Raw genomic sequence first — 26483 nt, forward strand, 5'->3', positions numbered from 1 at the left:
GAAGTGATGTGTCTTAAATCTGTTATATAATGATGCAAGATAACTGTTCGTTTGTAACGCCTGATGAAGCAGGGACAGCTGTGAAAGCGCTAACGCCAATAAAGGAAAAGATTTTGTACTATTAACATCGTGCTTCTTTTGGAGTTTCGTTGGCTTTTGAATTACTAGAAGTGGAGTTTTGGCAGTATCTTCCAGCTGGGTTTGTTTTGCTGATATCACATCTTGGGATCTGTTCGTGTTGTTTTTTCATATATATATATATATATATATATATATATATATATATATATATATATATATACATATACACACACAGACACACACATACACACACATATATATATATATATATATATATATATATATATATATATATATATATATATATATATATATATATATATATATATATATATATATATATATATATATATATATATATATACACATATATAAATAAATATATATATATATATACACACACACACACACACACACATACATACATACATATACACACACACACACACACACACACACACACACACACACACACACACATATATATATATATATATATATATATATATATATATATATATATATATATATAAATTGCATGCAAGACATTTGTTTCAAGCAGTGTCTTGCTCACAAAAATTGACTTATTAACTGGTACCATTCCAGGGCAATCCAATGTGTGCCAGCAGGTAAGGTTATGAATGACAATCCAGCCTGCTTTACCAAAAGTGGCTCTCAACTCTCGCTCTCCTTAAATAGGGCTTCCACATATTATCTATGATCTTTTCTGCCCCCATAGTGCCTTATTTAGCCAAAATTAATTTGTTAGACATTCCAACCTAATGAACTGTAATCCAGAATACATTAAGCTGACTCTATTGCTAGCAGTATGAAAAATCAACTGCCTGATTTGGTGTACTTATTGACATTTTAGCAAAATCACACATGTGGTGTTTAAGAAACTTGGTTTCTGTGTTCTGACAACACTCTATATGATATGCTATACTGCCTATTACTACAGCCTGTATGGAGGCAGAGGTGGGGCATACAATTTTATCTACTCAAATATTAATCGGACACAGATTTATGTTAACTGAGTGGAAAAGTTAAGCAGAATGTCTGATCTTTATACATATGATCTTTACACTGCAATGTAAATAGAAATTTGATTAATATGGTTAAAGGTTATAGAGGACTGGTGAGGGATACTCACTTTTACTCAGAGTGTACTACGGGGTATATTATATTTTTAATATTTTACAAAGTAATGAATCTTACATTAGTATCAGGTAAATTATAATTCATATGATATACATATTTATTTAGATATAAAGTCTGTAATTCTAACAAACTTGTGTTCTTGGTTAAGGAGGTAAAATTACTTCCAATGGTAGCATTAGATCCTGTACCCTTGGAGTTCCATTTGTAGGCACTGGTCAACCCACTCAAAGTTTCTTTAGTTTCAGATGTGGGAACAAAACTCTCAATAAAAGACCTTACTCAGTGGTAGATGATGTGCAACATATATTTATTTTCATCAGGTATGCCTAAGTTACACTTACTTTTTTCCCAACATGTAATAGATTTGGGTATTTATTACAATTTAAATGGATGTTTGGCTTCATCCAGGGAAGATCTATGCCCAAGGACAGGGCTTGTTTCTGACTGTGGATGCTTCTCTTAACATTTAGAAAGCCGACCTCAAAGATAAAATAATCATTGAGAATGGTCCCCTCTTCACACATTATGCTTCAGTCTCATAAATCCTGCAGTGGTTCACAAAGATCTGTTTCATTCTTTGAAAGTTTTATGAGGAAAGTCTCTGCACTGCATGCAGGAGCGGCCTTAGGTCGACTGGTGCCCTAGGCAAAAGGGCTCCACGGCACCCCCCACCAAACCACCTGGTGCCCCATCCTGGTATACTTATACCAAATAAACACTGAAAAAGTGCCCCTGCTACAGAGGCCTAGTTGGCCTATGCCTAAGGCCGGCTATGACAGCATGGCAAAGTTCTGATACCATATGCTTAGTCAACAAACAAGGAAGTACAAACTTACAACTTTCCCTTCGGTGCTTCCCGGGAATGTCACTTGTCTTTTTGTTGAGTACATACTACTGTAACAACTAAGCATGTGGTTTTAGATGCCTCACAACTTTATACCATGAGGGAACATTTTCATCAGGATCTTGATGTGGAGCTTTTCAGAGTTAATGGTAGATAAAATTTATACCAATTATGTCACAACTGTAATTACTAAAGCAAGATCTACGGCAACTGACACAGGTTCCCCTACAGCAGTTATGAAACAATGCACTCTCTATAAGTAAAAATTGGTCAAACAAAAAACTTTTTTGCAACAAGTCAGAAAATTCAACGACAGAGACAAATACACACTAATGTGAGAAGAAAGTACTGCTTTTTTTTTAAATCAAGCTGGGAAATCAATGAAAAATTCTAAACTGTGGGGCACTGGCTAAGCTGAAATCCCCAATACCATTCAAAGAACTGAGAGAATGGTTCATTCCTTCTTTCAAAGGTAAATACTAGGTTAACTCCCTTGAAAGGCCACTTTAAACTTAACCAACTTCTGGAGGTCAGAATCAAAACCTGTACATCTGTAAGATGAATACCTTAACCATTATGTCAAATCAATGGCAACTGCCTTAACATTATCACTGAGGACTCCAAAGTAAAGCAGACCCTTTTTGGTTGAAAGCTCCTTTACAAGATGGACTGCACTCTTGAATGAGATCCTTTAATTTTTTCAATCCATTACTATTAATGCTAAACCTATGTTTTCCTCATAGAGTAAAGAATTTTCATTATTGCAAATACTACAAAATTCAGTCAGTGTTCTAGTTTATACCATCTCCTGTAACATCACTTTGTAGCTAATTTACTTTCAAGGTATCTTTATATGTTTTTATCTGATTTGTTTTACAGTTGTTAACCGTATATCTGGACTGAGTATAAAAATGGTCCAGCTGGATCAGTGTTATTAGCCCAGTTAACAAAATAAATAATCTTCTAAAAAAGGACAATTGTTTCTAAAGGGAGGTGATTTGTTAGTACATGTCAACAGTTGTTGAAGCACCCTGCTAGATCTGCTGACCTCCCAACTGGCTACAAAATGATCTAAAAGAACATAAACAGAATGAAGTAATTAGACTACAGTGTCAGCTATCGAAGTCAAAATAAATCAAGCTGCAATAAAATATGTGCAGTGGTTCCTTAACTTCTATTTTACAACAAGATAATGCTATCATCTGGTATCTGAGGGCTCCTCCAAGTCTTGTGGAACGTCTAGCATTTTGTACTCGCAGCTCAGCACAGTGAAACATTCTATTTAAAAAGGTCAGTAACTTTCATGGACCTTCAAAGAATGAGAACTACTGCAATTCAGTGTCAAGTATTACAGTTAATTTAATCCTTAATAAAACTTTTTTATATATGAATCACTTTAACAGAACATTCTTTTAAGCTGTTACATTATTTTTTATTTTATATTTTTTATTTTACATTTGTTTAACGGGAAATTCTGACTGAACACAGGTCCTTTTTCAGCGGAGACCCGGGAAAAAAGCTCCACTAGTACAATAAGTAAAATATTTAATTTTTATTTATTTAACATTTGTTGACCGGGAAAGTCTGACTTGGAATGAAGCCAATTTTCAGTGAAAGCCCATGGAGAAACACTCCAAATGCATGTCTTTGAATTGTGGGAGGAAACTGGAGCACCCAGAAAAAACCTACACAAATGCAGGGACATTCAGACTCCACACAGAAGGCACCCCAGCTGAGAATCTAACCACAGTACCTCTTGGCGTGAGGCGACAATGCTGTCGTTGCAGCACTGCGCTGTCCTATATAATATAATATACATAACATTCAATAAAACAGAGTAAATAGTTATATAGTGAGGAACAAAACTAGCAATTAGATACTGAACAATAGGCTCTTGTAACAATTTAGAGAGAGACACATAAAGAAAACTTATGTATTAAGCTGAAAAGCATGTTCAGTGGCAGATAAAACTAAACATTTGTACTGTTTGGATAGGAAGTTTGTTAGTCAAGACTGGAGCAAGGACAGAGCAAATGCATTTTTAAGGTGAGATTTGAGTGTGGTTTTGAATTGACCGCAGGACGGTAACTTGATTATTGAGGGAGGAATGTTGTTCCATCGTTTGGATATGGCACAGGAGAACAGAGCTTCTCCTGCCACGTTTTTGGGTTTGGTTTTAAGAAGTAGATCTTTGCTGTTTGAGTGTGAGAGTCTAGAGGAGCAGTAGGGTTGAAGTAAGTTTTGAAGAGATGGAATCTTATGAGGGTAGTTTACTAGTTTGCAGGAAAATGAGAGTTGATTTAGTTGAGGAAGTTGTGGGAGTTCAAGCCAGTAAAGTTCTCTAAGTGTGTTACAGTGGTGGCTGCGAAAGGATGTGCCCAATGCAAATTTTGCAATTTTACTATAGCAGGTTTCTAGCCTGTTTAGGTCAGCCTGTCTAAGGCTGGTGAGTATAGGAGAGGTATAGAGTAAGGTGGAGATTAGTTGGGACTTGGGAATAGAGGTTCTGGCCACCTTGGTTAGGTATTGTTTGTTTCTATATAGCGACCCAAGTTTTTTGTGCATTTTATTATGTAAGAGATATGTGGAAGTCAATTTGAGACTGTTGTCTATCTCCACACCAAGGAGTTTGGTGTGCTCAGATGGGGAGATGGTTTTGTCTTTGGCAAGAATGTTGAAGTGAGCAGAAGTTTGGTTAGATTTGGAGGGTTGGAAGATAAGGAGTTTGGTCTTGCTGGGGTTGAGTAGAAGTTGGGCATTGGATAGCCAGCTTTCTACAGATGTGAAAGACTCTTGTGTGATCTTTTGAAGTTCTGGTAAAGTGGGGGCAGAGAAGATGAGGGTGAAGTCGTCAGCATATTGCATGAGAGAAGCATGCTGTGTGGAGGTTTGTAGGGTGTTGGTGAATAGAGAAAAAAGTAGGGGGACCAAGGATGGAGCCTTGGGGGACAATCAGAGTTACTGGAAGACGAGGGGATAGCTGATCGTCTCAAACAACTGATTGCTGCCGGACTGACAGACAACTATGGAACCAGTTGGTGGCAGAGTGGGAAAAGGAGAGATTAGTGAGGACAGAGAAAAATTGTGTGTGATACCATGTCAAAAGCCTTTGATAGGTCCAGAAATATGACGGTGGTGAACAAGCCATTGTTTTTATGAGAAAGAATTGTATTGGTTAAAGAGAGCAAGGCGGTGGTAGTGCTGTGAATTGGCCTGAAGCCATGTTGGGTTTTGGAGAGGAGACTTTTTAGCTAGGAGGTAGTTTAATACCTGAGCATTAATACATTTCTCAAGGATCTTGGAGAGTGGGGAAAGGATGGTGATGGGGCGGTAATTGGAAAGTTAAGTGGAGGACACTCTTTTCTGTAGAGGAATGATGTGTGAAATTTTCCACAGAGAAGATACATAGCTTTCTGACATGGAGCAGTTAATTAATATGGAAATTGGATAGTCTAGGGTGTTGGCTGCTGTTTTTAGATATTCAGAGGGAAGGTTGTCAGCTGCGAGTTTTATGGGCTTAAGTTTTGTCCGAAGCCTTTTTATATAGGCTGTGGGTATTGTGGAGAGGGTGAAAGTGTGGGGTAGGGAATTGGGGGTGTTGTTGTTTGGCTAAGGACAGTATGGTTTCAGTGAAGTATTTGTTGAAAGAGTCAGCTATATTGTTGGAGGAGGTAGGGATGGTAGGTGTGGGGGTGCCCATTTTACCTGGGTGGAGTATGGAGTTTACTGTGGACCAGAATTGCTTAGGGTGGTGATGGGGGAAGTTTAGAGTAGACTGATAGTTAAGGGCTTTATCTGTTTTTATTTGCCATTTGACTTAGTTGCACAATTCAAGGAAGGACTGCCTAGCAGAGGGGGATTTTGTTAGGCTCCAGTGCTCCCAAGCTTTATCTCTAATTTTTATTACCCCGGTTGTTTTTTGTAGCCAGGGGGAGCTTTTAGTTTTGACTCTGGCATATCTTATAGCAGCGTGGGTGTTTAGGATGCTGAGGAAGGTGCTGTTGAAGAAATGGATGGCTACATCTAAACTGAGGTATTTTAGTGGTGTCTAGTTACATTTCTGGAGGGAAGAGATAAAGGAGTGGGGGCTGAAGTTTGTTTTATTATGGATTTCTCTATGGATAATGGGATTGGTGTTTTTAACATGGTGTTTTAGAAGGAAATTAGGTGAATGGTCACTGAGGGGGGTCAGGTAGGCAGCCTGTTGTGTAGGAACGGGGATCGTTGTTAACTAGTATCCAATCGAGGATGGGAGGATTGTTGGGGTTTTTATTTATGTGGGTTTGTGATTGTATTAGATGAGAGAAACCATTTGATTTACGTGTATGGTTAGGTGGTCATTACTACAGGATAGCCAGCTGATGTTAAAGTCGCCAAGGAAGATGGTTTCTTGGGGTAAAGAAAGACTGGCCCAATTCAGGAGGTTTTCTAGGAGAGGAATATTTTGGCCAGGGAGGAAGTAGCAGCCGATGATGCTGATGGTCTTAATTGCGTTTAGTTTGAAGTTGGCATATAAGATTTCTTCATTCCCAATCTGGGGGGCTGAGCTGTTGAGAGTTTGAATGTTGAGGTGGTTTTTAAACATAAGAACTACACCACCCTCTTTCTTGGATAGTCTGTCTGTGCGAAGAGTGGTACAGCCAGAGGGGAGTATTTACTCACTTTTCATGTGAGGCTTAAGCAAGATTTCTGTTAGGATGAGGATGTCAGAGGAATATAGTTTTATGGCGGCATGCAGGTCTTGGGTTTTATTACATATGTTCCTAATGTTTAGGCACAAGATGAGGAGGTCAGATGTTATTTGTTAGTGGTGATTAAAGAGAAGAGGGGTTATTTTGAAGGGAGTTTGTGGTGAGGTTTGAGGGGGTGGATGTTCACTGCTGAGGATTCATTTAGAGAAGGAAGTTAATATTAGTTTAGTATAGATAGTAAGGAGCCTGTCATATTTTAGGGATATATTTTGTCTAAATGTTGTGGGTATTTGGTATTTGAGTGGGAGTATTGGGATGTGTTTTTTGGTGGCTGGAGAATGAGAGAGGCTTGGAAGGGAATTGATGTGACAGTGCAGTGAAACTGGTTGAGTGTGTCTATTGTGGAGTCATGGTATGATGTTAAGTGAGGAAGAAAAATGTAAGTAATAAGTGTAAGTATGTTAGGTAACAGCATGACTGTGTCAGGTTGGAGGTGTAGAGGGAGAAAGGGGGGGTGCTGTGTTTAGGGGGGGTGGAGTTTCATGGTTAATCCTGGTTGGTGTAGCACTGTGGGAGTGGTAATAGTCCTGGATAAATTTAGATGTAGTGGGGGTGGATGGAATTTGGGGGCAGGGTGGGGCGGGAAGTGAGACGGGTGAGATTTGGGGGCAGGGTGGGAAGGGAGCCTGTGTGAAGCACTGGCGAACATAGCAGGGCTTAAATCCCCAGACAAGGATTATCAGGTAAGTAATTTAGCTGTGTAGTGGATAGATTTTTAGGTTTATTTGCTTTATTTATGTTTTTTCACAATTTCTGATAAGGGAGAACAGGGAGAATGGAGGGGGGGGACTTTAGAAGCAGGAGATAGCAATGAGCCTATCACTGGCCCGATCGAGTGCACACAACCCATTTAAATGATACATTAAGGTTTTACAAATAAAACATACATTTTTTTTCCTTTTTTTTGTTTTCTTTAAGTTAGCACAGAGTTAGAGGCACCAGAGGCAGTAGTCCGCAGATCTTAGTTGGGCAGGGGCCAAGTTAGACAAGTGGTAGTGTCAGGAGAACTGTTAGGGAGAAAATAGGGGTACATAGGTTAGGAGTATGTTTAGGGCAGTTCTGGTTACAAGAGAGTTACAGTACAGCTATGTAGGGAAGTTAATACAATAGAATAAACTGTATCAAGGCAACTGCGTTAAGTACTAATGCACTTATTTACTTGTAACAATTGTATTGGATAGTATGCTAGGCTCCAATTTACCATAATATAGAGCCAGACAACAAAGCAAGGCAGCTTAACAGCAATCAGCAGAAAAGACATTCAGAGCAATAATTCTTTTTTGTTTTAAAACTGGTAGTGAATGTATAAACTAATGCTTATGCAATCAATGACTGAGATCGCTTATGGCCATTTACAATTGCCAATGCTCTAAACCATAGCATGTACTAGTATCAGTTGGTAGGATCTATTTCAGTAAATGAATAATGCAGATTATTTAAACATCTATAGAGGCAGTTAAATACAGTAACACAGAGTTAGAGTTCTAATAGGCAACAGCAGCCATTATGAGATTTCAGAAGGCAGAAAACTGCATTTCCAGATAAACTGCTATGGAAAAATGGATACTAAAATACCACTTATATGGGTTGCGCACTTGATTGGAATGCCAATTTAAAAATGGCACCTTAAGTGGGGAGGTACATGTTAGTTTGGTTGGGGAGGGGCTACAGCAAATTGCTGAATTGTATTGGAAGTTTAAATCCCCAGGCCAAGATTATCAGGTAAGTAATTTAGTTGTGTACTAGATTAATTTTTAGGTTTATTTGCTTTATTTTTTTGTTTTTCACAATTTCAGGTAAGGGAGAACAGGAAGAGTGGAGGGAGGGGGAGTTTAGAAGCAGGTGATAGCTGTGAACCTACCGCTGGCCTGATTGATTCCACACAACCCGTTTAAATGATACGTTAAGGTTTTACAAATAAAACACACACTTTTTTCCCTTTTTTGTTTTCTTTAGGTTAGCACTGAATTAGAGGCACCAGAGGCAGTAATCTGCATGTCTTAGGTGGGCGGGAGCCAAGTAAGTTAAGCGGTACTGTCAGGAGAAACTTTTATTTTCCCTTTTTTATTTTCTTTAGGTTGGCACTGAGTTACAGACACCAGAGGTAGTAGTCGGCAGGTCTTAGGTGGGTGGGGACCAAGTAAGTCCAGTGGTAGTATAACACCCCAAAAGAAATTTATCGTCACCACTATTTTGCAACTTATGCTGTTAAAATTTTCTCTACAACATGTTTTGCCTTGCAGAACAAGCTCCCCAAAGTCTGCTGCAACATACATTATCATCTGGTTCTACTGCTTCATGGATTTGTTTTTCGTAAACAAGGTCACCATTTGCACATATTATACACATCATGCTACAGGCATGCAAAACTATGTACAACTTTTACTGGTCCTGTGACTTTGTACAGGTTTTTATACATTCTTCTGGTCATGTAAAACAAAAACATAGGTCTTCCACACTGATACAGCTATAACAGAAGGAAGGATTTGAAAAAAAATCACCCCCAGCACTGATTCCATAGCTTCTGTTCTTCTTTTCACTACAGCAGCTATTTCCTTCTTATCACTGTTAGCAGGTCGGACATCATCATGTAGGAAGAGTGTCTCAAGTGCAGCCAGTGCAGCTTGTGCCTTCGCTGTTTTCTTATTTGGTCCTTCACCAGTGAACTTCTGCCCATCGATTTCAACCTGTTAAAATACCAAAGCAATATTTGGTAAACTTCAAACATCATATATTTGCATGACCTATGTTTAGAGGAGAACCAGGGTCATATGCATACTGCCTAGACATACTCTGACCAGGACTCCAGGGGCTTTTCTCTTCCTTTCTGTCAGGGAGGTTACTTGGCTTCTATTCATTTACACCTAACTTGAAGACCCTTAATCTTTTCAGGGCTTATTGGATACTTTGCCGTTTTGTTCTAATCTCACTAGGTTACAAGCTATTCTTATCTCCCTCTCCATTCCTTATATTAATCTAAATAGCCTTATATGTAAAGAAATGTATTTTGCCTGTTTGATTATACTCCTTACTCTAACGTTTCACTGTCAGAACACATACTTCTTACAAATATAGATTTCCTCAGAGATGTGTGTGTGTGTACTGCACACATACATACATATATATATATATATATATATATATATATATATATATATATATATATATATGTTTACTATCATAACATCAATGAACAAAATAATTTCCGACTAAAATCCGAACCACAACCATAAAAAAAAAATGCCGCAAATCACAATGTTGAATCAGCTGAACAAATTTAGCTGATTAAAATCGAACAGGTCTCTGTAGGAATGTAGAAACACTCCACTCCTATACCTAACATCACGTTTTTGCAGGGGGGCAAGCCACACTGCACCTCAGTGTGGAGGGGGCTGTGCCCCACCACCACCACACACACACACACACACACACCCTGCTATACTATATATTCCAACTCTGAGATCACACTACAGTGAGAAAAGGGCACTGTACCACAATCTCTGACTACTTTGAGTTCATATCAATGAATGCACAGTGTATTAGCTGACATTAGCTTTTGACATGAAGATATTCAGCAAGATGGAAATTCGAAAATCCAGTGTTCGACTGTTCCAGCTGCGGACAATCTCAGTTCATGATTTTCATGGTAAACTATATATATATATATATATATATATATATATATATACACATATATATATATATATATATATATATATATATATATATATATATATATATACATATATATATATATATATATATATATATATATATATATATATATATATATATATATATATATATATATATATATATATATATATATATATATATATATATATATATATAAAAACACATATATATATATATATATATATATATATATATATATATATAGTTCCCCTGTGTTTGTTGAATATACATTCAGTAGACAAATGCAAGTGGCAGTACAGATTTGTGAATATTCATATAGCCAAATACTGGACACTTTGAAGGTATGTAATTATCAAGGCAGGTAAGTTGTGTTTGGAAGGGGATGAGAGGGTCTGTGCATGTATTTGGGTACTAGATTTAGGGCAAGGGTTAGTTACCGGGATAGATGTCACTTGTCTGAATGTATGCATATTTTAGTTTTAGGTTTGTGGGTTAGGCAAAGGGATAGATGTAGCTGTGGTTCTGCTTGTGTGTCTGAGTATGTGTTGTGTAGTGGTATTGTTATGGGAAGGTTTTTTTAAAGGTAGGGTGCAGAGTTAATGTTGGAGGCAGGGATAGAGTTACGGTTAGCACATGTTACTAAAATGGTGTAGGAAGCAGTCAGGAAATAACATGACAGAATAAAAAGGAGAACAAAGCCACAGCAACCCAAATGTGTTCTGTAAAGGAGCTACTGAAATGGAGACAGATAGACCCACTGCTAGACAAGGTGATCAGGTGAACAGTCAAAGGCTGCTGTGTAGAAGCCCCCCCCCCCCCAAAAGATGAAGCTCCTCTACCTCCCTAATGCTGGCATGAAGAAATGGATGGGTAGCAGAGCCCTGTCACCCTAATGTTGATGGCAGAACTATTATGTGGCCCTCTGAACAGACTTCAAAGGAAAGGAATGTGTGCCATGAAAGACTTTTTTTTTATTAGGATGTTTTCTTCTTTCGGCTTTTCCTGGTTAGGGGTTGCCACAGCGGATCACCTGTTGGTGACTAACTTCAGGAATCATAAGAAGACATTGGAAGGGGCCTCAGGAGAGATGGTCTCCAGATGCTCAATGAACAAATGTCATGTTAACAACCCTCTAAAGCTATGCAGACTGACCAGATTTCACGGTGCAGCAAGTCAAAGTGCAAACAACTGCAAATATTTATTTATTTTATTTATTTATTTTACATTTGTTGACCGGGCTAGTCTAGCTGGATACATTTCCATTTTCAGTACAGACCCGGGAAGAAAAGCTCCAATAGCAAAATTAGATAATCACTAGAACTATAAGATAAACATAGAAATCATTGCTGTACCATAGTAAATGAAAGAAGTTCAATAAAAATATATATGAAACAAAAATAAAAATAGAGGAAAAGTTGGTATTTACACTAGTATAGAAAATCATAATGGTCATGTGATGAATTAATTTACTGTAATAAAATTGGCATAACTTTAGTATACAATTATGGAGCAGATTTTACAGAAATTAGCAGGAAAGGGTCTGCCAATATGTTCAATTGTGATCACCAGTTCAGTTTTCCTGAAGATTTTAAAGAAAATATATGAGAGAATTTAGTAAGGTGAAGAAATAAGTTAGTGTAAGCAAAGGTTAGTCAGGTTTACAGAACCTGTTACTATGTAATCAAGAACAGTAAAGCATCCTCAAATGTTGACTTCCAAGAAATAAAAAAAAAAAAACAAGCGACAAATATACACACATTACCTGCATGATGAAATGTTTATCATGGCAGTCACCGGATTCAGACAGTACTTCATATTTTACACCTTTTCGCCACTCATTCAATTCCAACACAGGATTCTTCCCATTTTTTGTGAAAACTGGACCAAGCAGTTTTTGAGCCTTAAAAGAAAAGGAAAAAAAAATCACTTGTTACTGAAGTCCTGAGAAGCCACATTTAAGTTCACCATTATGCTCTGCATTTTCAGGATTCCATAATACTGCTCTAAGATTTTTACACTGACTATGCTTCCCTTCACAGCTGAGATTCCTGATCACACCCTCAGAGTAGGAAGAAACCTTGTACCTCACCTAGGGATCGTTCTACTGTTTTCAAATTATGGTGGGGACATTGGCTAAGCGCTAAAAACAATGGTATAAGAAAGAGCTGAGGAAATGGTTCACCTCCCCCCACCATTTAGAAGAGCTCCTATGACAATATTAATGAAAACGTTGAAGCAGAGTAGATCCTTTTTATCCAAAGGTTTCTGTACAGGGTGAATTCACCTGCTGAAAGAGATCCCCTGAAGAAGTCAGGGGATTCTACAGGAAGGTGACCTGCTGGTACATAACAGTGTTTTTTTTAGAAAGTACTCTGCCAGATCTGCTGCCCTACTAGCTGGCTACAAGATGTAGGTAATAGACTGTAGTGAGAAAGCATGAACAACATCAGTTGTGAAATTAAAAAATAAGTCAACCTACGTGTCTAGCTTCTGGTTGTAGATGGAAGAAGCCCTCATTATGATTCCTGTCATCTAAGACTGACTACTGGTGCTGAATGAGCTGGAAGAGAAGGAGTCAGCAACCAGTTTAAGCCCATGTCCTGGGGGAGCAAAGTAGTTAGTCCCACTGCAATGCCAGTACTTACTGCAGGAGAGGTACATGGCATGTAGTGCACATTCCGGATAAAACTGTGGTTCTGCCAAGACATGTTTGGGAGGTAGACACTAAAAGGCATGCGAGGGAATATGCACATCCACAGAGGAAAGAAGCAGGCTCTCTCATGCACAAACATGTAAGTCATACATGGAATAATATTACAAGATCATTGGAAAATACTTGATCAATGAATCTACAGGTCCTTTTTAAGCCTAGCTATGCTTCCTAGAAAGATTAGAAAGATATCGGTCTCTTCGACTTTGTGGGGGATATATAAACATAGGCATCGGTCAAGCATTTATATGCTCCCTCTTTCTAACAGAGATTTAGGTACCAGACCCAGGGTAAATTTATGATTACCCCATCCAATGATCCAAGTTTCACTTGAATAAGTGCAAGAGAGAACTTGGCTTCACATAGATGGGAAACATGTTCCAAAGAAGGGGTAGTCTCAGAGTTGCATACTTGTCCCTCCGTCATATCCTGTTTATGTTGCAGGAGAGGTGTAGGTCCCTGAATTGGGTGTTTCTGATGTTATTTGTTTTGTAGATGTGCAACAGGTCCATTAAAGCTAGATCAGAGGACACTTTGTAGGCCAGGCATAGATCATCTCTCAGCAGGCTGCAGGAGGCCGAGTACAAAGACAAGGATTTGAGGTAGTCCACATAGGACTTGCTTTCTAAACCACAAATTCTTTTTGTGAGAACCTCAGTAGACAATCCTACTGTTGCATGTGCCTGGTCAGATACATGCCTAAGGGGGCACTGTACTCAGTGACTGGTCTTATGAGGGCAGAGTACAACAGAACAATGATATGTTTGCACCCGTATGTATACCCTTGCTTTTGCAACAAAAAATGATTTCCTTACAATTGCAGCCACAAGATGATCAAAGACCAAGTTGCTGTCTACATGTGTTCTCAAATCCATGACTACAGGGTCTACTCCTATGAGTGCATTATCAATGTAGTCATTTGGGGGGGGGGGGTAGCCATCTTGCTGAAAGACACTATTCTGTACTTTGTGGCACTGAGTTTATAACCATGACTCTGGCACCAGTCATTGCTCTTTGATAGCCCTACTTTGAGGGCATCTGTGTTTCAGGAGGATTCAATGACTGCACCTAATTTGCACTTGTTTGAGCACTTGTTCAATCAGAAGTTATTGAAGTTAGCCTTGACTATAGATAAACAAATTCCAAAGAGGAGTGGCCACAGCACTGAGACCTGAGGCACTTCACTAGTGACCAGCCGTTTTTGTGGAAGAAGATTCTTTTATCCTAATTGTTTGAATCTTGCCTGTGAGCCAGTCAGCTATCAGCAGGTGACATAGGGGTTAGTACCCAATTTAGTGAATTTATTTACAATACCCGAGTGGTGTAATGAGTCAAATGCCTTGGCCAGATCAAGCTAGACAGTGTTATGGGCTTTGGAGAGAGCTTTAAGGTCCTGCTCCCTAGTGATAGTTGGGAAAATTATGGTTATGAGCATTTCCTGAGGGGGGTGTATGGGGGGAGATGGAAGCAAAATTGGAGCTAAATTTGTCAGCCAATATATCTGCTATATCTTCTGAATAACTACTGGTGGCTCCATTTACAGATAATTCAATGCTTTGTTGTATATTACCTTGGTGGTTGCAGACACAACTGAAGAAAGCTTTGTGATTGTCCCTGGCCTGGGAGGTTATTTTTACCCCATATTTAGCTTTGTAGACTTGATAATCCCACTGTGAGTTGCCCGTTTACATTGATAATGGGATTTTACCTTACCGGGCATTGCACCTTCTAAATTCATCATGCTTTTCTTCCTTTCGTTGTACAAGCAGTTGATGTTTGAATTCCACTGTGGTGCCTTGTTTTTTTACTTAATCCTATGCTTGTTATGGGCTGATATAAATGTGTCTATGTAGCTGTTAATACAATTATATGCGGTTTCATGAATAATTCCAGGTAGGAAGCTGGTTTCACACGGTTTGGAGGGATTAGAATTTTCCCAAGGTGTCACTTAATAGTCATAAGTTTGCCTTAGAATATTCCCTAAAAGTCCCATGGTTACCTGGGGTCCTGGGTTTTATTTTTATTTCTAAGGAGTCAGCTTTTTGGTCTAACCAGACGTGTGAAACTAGTATATTAGGGATACTGCACACTTTTCATACATTTGTGAAGACCAGGTCAACAATCTTTGTGCCACTAGTGGGTGTACAGACTAACTGGTTTGCAATATTTCAGTTTAAAGTCCAGGAATCTCTGGGTATGCATATTAGGGGGTTTATATGATTCCCAGTCTATAGCGGAGTAGTTAAGGTTGCCCAAGAATATGGTGTTGGATTGAATAGGGAATGTCATAAGTCCATTTAAGTACGTGTTATGGGTCTACTGGTTAAGGGAGGGGGACCTATAGCTTGCAAGAATATGATATGAGACTTTGCCTGTGGCAATTTGAATATGGAGTTCAAGTGCACTCTACTGGCTGACCAGCCTCGAGTTGTGTATGATTATGATGTAAAGTGAGGCACCTCCACCTTTCATCTCTTCCTGGGCATTAGGTGGTCTAAATGAAGGGAAGGCATTACAGCCCTGCAATCTTAGGGTGCTCTCTGAGTTTTAAAGCAAACCTCAGTAACTGTTAGCCCTGCAATCTTAGGGTGCTCTCTGAGTTTTAAAGCAAACCTCAGTAACTGTACAAGCATCTACATTCTCCAAGGTGAAGAGAACCTGCACGTGTAGGAGTTTCTTGTTTAGAATCCTGGGATTGAGCAGTAACACCTTTAGATGGTCTTGTGTTGGCTTTGCTATGCTGAAATGTTTATTGGATTGCCAACACCTAAAAAAGACACTATGGGGAGTACAAGGTTTTAGTCAGTAACTAAAGTCAAAACCAAAGCAGTGTGGTCTACCTGCTATATTTTCCATGGCTGACAGATATTGTTCCGGTTTTGAAAGACAAAAAAAAGTAAGCCAACTTTTAAATTCAATTACCTCCTGTTTATATCATGTCATCATCCTTGGAGAAGGTAGAAAACTGCTCAATGCTAGTCTCATGCCGGCCTCGGACACTCAGTCCGACCACTCCGTCATGTCTCTTCATATCGTTCAGGGATGTATGTCTCAAGTCATTTACAGCCACATGGACTGTGACTGAGTCATACTGATACTTAAGGTTTACTGACCTGAGTGGGTGCTTGATCTGCTGGATCCTGGTCCCTGAGAGGTAACTCACCATGACTCTCTATTTACTCAGCCAGGTGAGTGGGGCATCTCAGTGTCTCACAAAGGAGTCCCCTATGACCGAAGGAGGGGCTAGGGCTGTAGGAGCAAAAATGAATAAGTAAGAGATGAGCCAAAATGTTGTCCTCCCTGAATAAGGCCCTCCTACAGTCTACCTTTACCCAAGGGTAAAACAAAGGGCTGAGCAATCATGGGAGAGTTAAAAATTAGCAGGCAATGGGGAAAAAGTAATACAGATCTGTACAAGTTTCTTGACATCTACTTTAGAACAAAAAAGAAAGATTTCTTATGCTGCGTGTAGAGTCCTCCAGGTCTTTGGGATCTTCCAGCACTTTCTACTCCCTGCTTGGTAGGTGAAACATTTACTACAGACAGGAGTCTCTAACCAAAAAAACATGAAAACCTGGAGAGGCCGTCAAAAGCTGTGGACTTCTGAGCATTTGGATTTAATTTACACTAACTGCGTGATCGAACATTAATCACTTTTAAAAACTGTAGCATTTTTAAGTTACAGTTATACATGCTGTATTATCCCCTTGAAAAAAAGGAGGCACATTTATAAGTGCCACTATATGTCAGCTTTTGAAAATACCATCTATTGGAAATTTCATCTTGCAGACCTAGCTCCCCAACTTCTGGTACAGTAGACACCCTAAGTGTTGATACCCTATAGCTGGAGATCACTCAATCATCACAAATACAGACATTTACACATACTATGTATTCCACACTGCAGCCACACAACTACTTAAAAATATGCAAATTCTGCTAGTCGCACAACTGTGGAAGACATTTTGATATACCATTTAAGCCATGTAATGTATAAAAACAAGTTTTCTATCATTGATGAAGCTGGAAAAAATGCAAGGTTAAAAAAAGCTTACCTCTGACATGGTTTCTACTACTCTACAGTTAATCTCTACTGTTGATTCTTTTGGATAGTTTTCATTTGCCATGGTCTCTTCTTCTGGGTAGTGCATCTCTCGCGTGGATTCTCTGTTCACCATGGCAGGCACTTCCTTTTCCGTGGCATGAAAAAATGTATTGCAATTGATTTCAACCTACCAAAAATATCAAAGTACTACTTAGAAAAGTTCAGAAACCTGTTATCAATACACTTTCAACTAATTTCATAAAATATTAACGAATTTCCTAAAGTGTTTGTGAGGTATACACAATTTGTACACCTTACGGAATTCATAAACAGCCCTACCATGGTGCTTTTGCATGCAGATGGTCAATACCATGCTGGGCTATCGCTATGGCTATTCTAGATGCTAATGTGGCACTTTGGGAACAGTTATATGTTTATCAGCCATATGCTTATTCCAAAACTGCTTGTGTGGCATTTATTCTTGTCTGGGCACTTTATCTCAGCCCTTCGTGGCTGCCGAAGGTAATGAACATGACCAAAAGCCTGCAGTCACCCATCATGGGACAGTTAAGGGTTGGATAGTTTATTGATAAAATAATGTCAGGGGACAGGTACAGTGGATATAAAAAGTGTACACATCCCTGTTAAAATGCCATGTTTTTGTGATATAAAAAATGAGACCATAATAAATCATTTCAAAACTTTTCCCACCTTTAATGTGACCTATAACCTGTACAATTCAATTGAAAAACAAACAAATCTGTTAGGGGAAAAATACAAAAAATAAAAAACATTCAATAAGCTGATAGCATAAGTGTGCACACCGTTAAACTAATATTTTGCTGAAATACTTTTTGTTTTAACTACAACAGTCCGTCTTCTTGGGTACACATCTGCCATCAATTAAAGAAACTGATTAACCTCAAATAAAGTTCAGCTGTTCTAGTAGGATTTTCCTGACATTTACTCAGTTGCCTGCTACAGCAAAAACCACGGTTTGCAGAGAGCTTGCAAAGCATCAAAGGGATTTCATTGTTGAAAGTTATCAGTCAGGAGAGGGGTACAAAAAAATTTTCACAGCTTTGGATCTACCATGGAACACAGTGAAGACAGTCATCAAAAAGTGGAGAAAATATGGGACAACAGTGACACTGCAAAGAACTGGACATCCCTCCAAAATTGATGAAAAAACAAGATGAAAACTGGTCAGGGTGGCTGCCAAGACACCTACAGCAACACTGAAGAAGCTGGAGGGTTTTCTGGCAAGTACTGGTTGTGTACTACATGTGACAACAATCTCCCGTATTCTCCATATGTCTGGCCTATGGGGCAGGGTTGCAAGACGGAAGTCTTTTCTTACACAGAAAAACTCCAGGCCCAGCTAAAATTTGCAAAACAATACATCAAGCCTCCCAAAAGCATGTGGGAAAATGTGTTATGATCTGATGAGACCAAGGTTGAACTTTCTGGCCACAATTCCAAATTTTGGCACAAAAACAACACTTCGCATCACCATGTGTGTGTGTGTGGGGGGGGGGGGGGGGGGGGCTCAGAGTATCAAATTTTGTCCTCTCAAATACTGCTATGACACAGATTAATGTCAACTGAGTGGACGTTATAAGAAAACTCTTTCCTTTTTATAAATAATCTTTATACTGCAGTATGAATGGAAATTCGATTAATGTGATTAAAGGCTAAAGAGGACTGGTGAGTACTTCTCACTTTCAATAAAGAGTGTAATAATGGGTATATTACATTTTCAAAATTTTGCAATACAATGCAAATTCTTGGGATTTAAAACATCTTACTTCAGTGTAAGAATCCATATGAAATATACACTATTAATATGAGTGGCACAGTGGTGCAGCGGTTAATGTTGTCACCTCATAGCAAGAGATTCGGCAGTTCGATTCTCAGCTGGGGTGCTTTCTGTGTGGAGTCTGCATGTCCTCCCTGCTTTCTCGTGGGTTTCCTCTGGGTACTCCAGTTTCCTCCCATCTAAAGACGTGCATCTGGAAATTTTTTTCCCTGGGCCTCCGCTGAAAAGAGTCTCTGCCCTAGTTGGACTTTGGTGGTCAACAAATAATAAATTCATAAAATAAATATATGTATAAATATAAATTTTGCTAAATCTGTGATACAAATATAACTGGCAAAGAAGGCATAATTACATCCAGTACTAGCATTGAATCCGGTACCCTTGGAGTCAAATTTCCAAGCAATGGCCAACCCACTCAAAGTTTCTTTGGTGTCAGATGTGGGAACAAAACTCACAATAATAGACCTTACTGAGTGTTAGATTCAGACAGCAGCTGTCCATGCCTGTATGTCTACATTACACTCAATATTTCCACTCAAACAGCTCTTGGTATTTACTTTCTTTTAAGTGGATCACTGGCCCCATTCAGGAAAGATCTCTGCCAAAAGGCGGGGTATGACTACAACTGCAGAAGTTTAACATTTGGAAATCCCACTTCAGAGATGATATAATTCAGGACAGTATTCCTCTGTTCACACATTTTCCAACAGTCTCCTGAAGCCTATAGAGATTCACAATGATGAGTTTAACTCTGTGAAACTTTTCTCAGAGAAGGCAGTGCACATCGTGGCAGAGTTCAGTCACTGCATGTTCAATTAACAAACAAGGAAGGACAGAGGTATGGATTTCCCTTCAGGTCATCCTGGGAATGCCAGGTGCGTTTGTCGACTATATACCAGTCTGTCAACTAGGCACGTGGTCTTGGATACTTCACAATTTAGACCACGAGGGAAAATCTCCATTAGGATCTTGATATGGAGGTTTTCAGACTTCAGAGTAGATATAATCAAGACCGGTTATGCCACAGCTTTAACCTCTAAAGCCAGATATAGCACATGACAAAGGTGCCCACAGAGGCATTTATGAAACAATGAACTTTCTATACGCAAAACTAGATCAACACATGAAAAAACATTTATACAGTTCAATAACAGAGGCAGAGAAATACAAACTAATGTGAGAAGAAAGTATTATTTTGCAAAAAAATCATGCTGGGAAATTAATGAATGTAAACTGTGCAAAACTAGCTGAGCTTAAATCCTCAGTGTCACAAAAAAGAACCGAGAGAAGAGTTCACATCTTCTTTTATGACAGCTCTCTTGACATCATTACTGAAAACTTGGAAGAAATGCAGACCTTTTTTCGATGAATCCTATGTAAGAAAAACTGCCCACCTGAATGAGAACCTATCTTTTAAGCCATTGCTATGAATGCTAAACCTATATTTTCCCAGAGCGGTCGAAACCCTCATTATCCTAACCACTACATACAATGCAATTAATATTCTAGGTTATATCATCCCCAATAACATGATTATGTAGCCACTTTTAGCAACAACCTGATTTATTTCCATTTCTTAACTGAATACTTGGGCTGAACCTGAAAATGGTTGAGATGGTTCAGGGTATTACCTAGTTAACAAAAATAAACAAATAATTCCCTTAAAACAGACAAGGGTTACCAAAGGGAGGTGATTTGCTGATACACGTTAGCAGCTGCAGAAAGAACTCTGTTAGATCTGCTGATCTCCCACCTGACTGCAGAATTATGTAAAATAATATAAACGGAATGAAGTACTTAGACTACATTGAGGAGGAATGCACTGTGTCAGCTATCAAACTCACAATAAATCAAGATGCAATAAAATCTGAACAATGGCTCCTTGACTTCTATTTCAGAACAAGACAGAGCTATCTTATGGTATAAGGGCTCCTCCAAGCCTTGGCAAATGTCTAGTAATTTGTACTCACTGTTCGGTAAAGTGAAACATTTTAAATATAAAAGGGCAGTAACTTAGATGGACCTTCAAAAGACAAGAACTGCTGTGTACATGTACTTAGTATTACACTTAATGCTTAACACGTTTCTATAGGAATCACTTTAAAGCTGCTACCTTATCCATGGGGACAACACCCCCCCCCCCACAATAGAAACATTTATTGGTACCACTATTTTGCAGCTTAGTCTGTTAACATGTTCACTCTGTCATGTTTTGCATTGCAGAACAACTTTACTAACATCTGCTATACATACCTTTGAAACTCTTTAAGTGAAAGAAATCTGGACACAACTCAAAACTGTGGAGGGAACAAAGGCCTAAAACCAGAGTTAAGTTTTAAATGTTGCTCTTATAAAGTCAGTATATGGAATAATATGATTTGCATCATCATGCATTTTTGAAATGCATGAAGTTCGAAACTCAAATGTATGTCTTTATTTAGTGGTCAATCCTCAATGATCTGAAAGAAAACCACAAATTTTCCTGGAACAGACTAAAAATATGAGTCAAAAATCTGGCCAGTCTGTTAAAAATCTGGACAGTTGACAGATACACTGCCACAACATACATCATCTGGTTCTGCAGCTGAAACCATAGAGTTACTTGCAAATCCATTTAGGGCAAACAAGGTCACCAAGTAAACTTATTACACACTTCATGCTACAAACACACAAAACTATGTATAAACATTTAAACTATTACTGGTCATGGAACTCTGTACAGGTTTTTATATATACTTCTGGTCATATAAAACAAAAAAGCAGGTCTTCCACACTGGTACAGCTATAATAATAGAAGGAAGGTTTTTATAAAAAATTACCTCTGACACTGTGTGTACTGCTTCTGCTCTTTCCACTGCAGGAACCATTTCCTTCTTATCACTGTTAGCAGGTCGGACATCATCATGTAGGAAGAGTGTCCCAAGTCCAGCCAATGCAGCTTGTGCCTTTGCGGTTTTCTTATTTGGTCCTTCACCAGTGAACATCTGCCCATCGATTTCAACCTGTTAAAATACCAAAGTAATATGTGATAAACTTAAAAAATCATACAACATGTATTTATGTGGCCTATATTTAGGGGAGAACCAAGGTGGTATGCATACTACCTAGATATACTCTGGGCAGGACCCCAGAGACTTTTCTCCTTCCCTTCTGTCAGGGAGATTACTTGGCTTCTATTCATTTGCACATAAATGTAAAATATTTAATCTTTTCAGAGGTTGCTGGACACTCCGCCAGTCTACGTTGATCTCATAGTGATTGAAATTAAACTGTGCAACTTAATCTGAACTCTCCTTTCCATTCTTATAATTCTGTAAATAGGCTTCTACATAAAGAAATGTATTTTTCCAATCTGGTTATAATCCTTACTCTAATGCTCACTGGTAGAACATTTATTAATTATAAATAAATATTTCTCAGTTTAGTTTTCAATTGTCATTTCAATCTGTGTTAGAATTTTCACTTTGTCTATAACATGTCATATTTAAAATATACTGTACGTTTATGCGTGTGCGCGTTATCTATACTTCTGTATATAAATACATAGACATACAGACATACATATATTATATGTAGAAAAACAAAAAGATGGTATCGATAATTATCTTTCACCATATAAAGAAATAAACATACACACAAACACACGTGTGTGTGTGTGTGTGTGTGCACACACACACACACACACACACACACACACACACACACACACACACACACACACACACACACAATTCCCCTCTGTTGAACATACATTTGGTTGACGAATGCAAGAGGTGGTAGAAACTGTTGAAAAAATTCATAGAGTCAAACATTGGACATCTCAAAGGTATGTTTCAATAAGACAAGTAAGTTGGTTTTGAAGGGGTGAGAGTGTACATGTATTAGTCAGATTTACCACAGGGGTTAGGTAAAGGGATAGATAACATGTGTTTGACTGTGAGTATGTGTATTTTAGGATTAGGGTTTGCGTTAGGCAAGGGGATGGATGGTGATTTGGCAGTGTGCGTTGGTGCATGTTTGTGTGTCCAAGTATGTCTTATGTATTGGTTAGTGTTATAGGAAGTTCTTTTACGATAAAGTGTAGAGGTAGTGTTGAGGACAAGGGCAGGTTTAGAGTAAGCACATATTATTAAGGTGATGTAGAGGGCAGTTAGGAAATAGAATGATACAATAAAAAGGACCAACCCAAATGTATTCCGTAAAGGAGCTATTGCTACCAAGGCAGGAAGGTTTCCTGCAAGACAAGATGATCAGGCAAACAGTCAAGAATGCTATGCTGAAGTCCCCCATCCCCTACCCCACCCAAAGATGAAACTCCTACGCCTCCCTAATGCTGGCATAAAGCACTTGTTGATGGGTGGCAGAACCTTGTCAACCTAATCGGTGCTGGCAGAACTATCAAGGGATCCTCTGAAAGGATATCAAAGAAAAGGAATATGTCCCATGCAAGCAAGCTTTTTTCTTTAAGACGTGTTGGTGACTAACTTCAGGAATCAGAAGAAGCAACTGGAAGGGGCCTCAGCGGAGATGGTCTTTGGATCCTCAAGTCAAAGGGTGCATGACAAAATGTAAATATGTAATTCTGAACAATACAATCCCAAACATTAATTCTGAATAATTGTAAGAATAAAAAAAATAAATTAATTAAATAAATAAGTAAATAAATAATAAAAATCAGAAAACAAGTGGTAAACATACATATATTACCTGAATGATAAAATGCTTATTATGACAAGCACCAGATTCAGAGAGTACTTCATATTTTAGACCTTTTCTCCAGTCATTCAACTCCAACACAGGATTCTTCCCATTTTTCGTGAAAATTGGACCAAGTAGTTTTTCAGCCTTAAAAAAAAAATCACGCAAGTCTTGAGAAGCCACACTTAAGTTCAGTATTATGTGCCACATTTTAAAGGTTACCATAATAGTGCTCCAATTACTTGTACATTAATTATGCTTCTCTTCACACTGAGATTCCAAGTCACATCCTGGAAGTAGCCTTATACCTCACGTGGGGCCAATCTCCTATTCTCTAATTATCATGTGGACATTAGCTGAGCTCTAACCACAATGACATAAGAAAGACTGAGAGAAGGTTTCACACTACCATTTAGAAAAGCTCTCTTGACATTATCAATGAAAGCTCTGAAAAGCAGACCCTTTTTGTCTAAAGACTATTACTTAGTACAAACTCACCTGCCAAAGGAGATCCCCTGAAGGTACCAAGGGTTTTTACAGGGGGTTACCTACTGATACATAACAATGGTTTGTAGAAAGCCCTCCTGGCAGGTAACAGGATAAAGTAGATAGATTGTAGATTGTAGCGAGAAAGCATGAACTACATCCATTGTTAAAGTAAAAAATAAGTCAATCCATGTGCTTAGCTCCATGATGTAAAAAGAAGCCATAGTCATGACTCCCATCACCTGAGATGGACTACTGACCCAGGTGTTGTAGGAGCTGGAAGAGACAGTAATCAGAAAACAATGTAACCCCCTGTCTCAGTGGGAGGAAGGGAAGTGGTCCATCCCACTGCAATGCCAGTACCTACTGCAGAAGAAGTGGACAGAATGCAATGTATACTCTGGATGCAAGTGTGTGGCTCTGCCAAGACACGTCTGTGAGGTAGCCATCTCAGGGCATGTGAGGGGGGGACATACACACCCACAGAAGAAGAGCAGCAGGTTCTCACATACACAAGCATGCAAATCATATAATGAATAGGATCACAGGAGACTGCCAGGCTAATAGCTCTAAAGAGCCATGTTTCCCTGAATGATTAGAAAGGTATTGGTACCATAGATTTTGTGGTGTTATATAAACAGACATGAGTGGTCAGCCATTTACAAGCTTACACTCTCTCTAATACAGATATAGGTACCAGACCTGGAGTTTATTTATGATTCCCATCCAATGATACAGGTTTTGCCTCACATCAACGAGAAGTCTGTTTCAGAGAAGGGGTAGCCTCTAAGACACATCCAGCATTTCTTATTTATGTTGCAGGTAAAGATTATGTCCCTGAATTGGATGTTTCTGATGCTATTTGTGTGTGGATGTGCAACAGGTCCACTAAGGCTGGATCACAGGATACTTTATAGGTCAGGCATAGCTGCCTCACAGCAGCATATAGCACACCAAGTATTCAGGTAAGGCTTTGAGGGAGTCCATATAGAACTTGTTTTCTAAACAATTAATTATTTTTGTGAGGAGCTTATGTGGACGTTCCAGCTGTTGCATATGCCTGGTCACATACATTTCAAATGGGACATTGTACTCAATGAATGGTCTCCTGAGAACAGTGCACATCAATATAATAACTTTGTTGAAACTAGGTGCAATACCCTTGCTTATAAGCTGTGAAACACAGAATGATATCCCTGCTATTGTGGATGCATAATGGCCAAAGGCCAAGTCGCTGTCTACATGCATTCCCAAATCCCTGACTACTAGATCTGCTCTTAGTCTTAATGGTGTATTATCAAAGAAATTTGCAGGGTGGCTGTCTTACCGAAATATACTGTTTAAGACCATGACTTGGGCACCAGTAATTAGTCAGTGCCAGGCCTTCTTGGACGTTTGTATCTTTGGGATACAATGACTGTACCTAACTTGTAGTTGTCTGGAAACTTGGAGAATCCGAGGCCTCTGATGTTAGTGAAGGAGATACCATACAGCAGCAGTCACAGCTCTGAGCCCTGAGACACTCCACTAGTGACCAGCCTTTTTGTGGAAGTAAGACTAAATAAACTTCCCTATCCTAATGTCTTGGGTCCTGTGTGTGACCCAATTGGGCATCCTGTAGGTGACGAAGGGTTACTACCTATAATGTGGTGATTTTATTTGCAATGTGCAAGTGGGATGTTGTGTCACATGACTTGGTCAAGTTAAGATAGGCTGTATGCAGCATCTTGCCCTCATCCATTGCTTTGGTGACCTTCTTGAAGCAGTCACAAACTGCCCTTGATGGAACCAAACTGAGTTGACTTTAGTGCCTGTAGGTTTCCTATATTGTCATTTAAAATATCCAGGATTATTTTTTCCATGGCTTTGCATATTAGACTAGTCAGCCTTGGGGGTTGATAGTTCCGTCTGAGGATGGCCTGCCCTTGTGCAGTGAGATTACTGTTGCAGTCCTCCATTCATTCAGTGAAAGCCTGTTTGGAGGCTGTGGTTAAATAGTGATTCTAGTGGGCTTGATAACTCATGTTTGGTACTACAAAGGAGGCATCTAGAGACATTACTGGGCCCCAAAAATGCAGCATTCTTGACCCTGGAGAGTGCCTTGAGGGCATGTTCCATAGAGATAGGGGAGTAATATCTTTTTGGTCAGTATGGGTGGCTCCATTTAAAATCTAGTACATTTTTATGCATTGCCTTTTAGATGTGGACACAGCTGAAGAAAGTCTTGTGAT

At 38.9% G+C, this 26483-nt stretch overlaps 1 protein-coding gene across 6 annotated transcripts in view; it reads right to left on the minus strand.

Moving 5' to 3' along the window:
• LOC122811791 overlaps window positions 1-26483 on the minus strand; it is a 188738-nt gene that overhangs the window by 57019 nt on the left and 105236 nt on the right. For 5 of the 6 annotated variants that reach the window (XM_044083868.1, XM_044083860.1, XM_044083906.1 and 2 more), the window contains 5 exons: window positions 23776-23913; window positions 21888-22070; window positions 17260-17436; window positions 12257-12394; window positions 9339-9524 (listed from right to left, as the gene is read on the minus strand). In XM_044083868.1, coding sequence (XP_043939803.1) covers window positions 9339-9524; window positions 12257-12394; window positions 17260-17436; window positions 21888-22070; window positions 23776-23913 — 822 coding nt within the window. The remainder of the gene's footprint in view (window positions 1-9338; window positions 9525-12256; window positions 12395-17259; window positions 17437-21887; window positions 22071-23775; window positions 23914-26483) is intronic. The other variant, XM_044083896.1, reaches the window with a different exon arrangement.

This window comes from Protopterus annectens, chromosome 1.part1 (assembly GCF_019279795.1).
Source record: "Protopterus annectens isolate FY-2018-M chromosome 1.part1, PAN1.0, whole genome shotgun sequence".
Classification (NCBI taxonomy): domain Eukaryota; kingdom Metazoa; phylum Chordata; order Ceratodontiformes; family Protopteridae; genus Protopterus; species Protopterus annectens.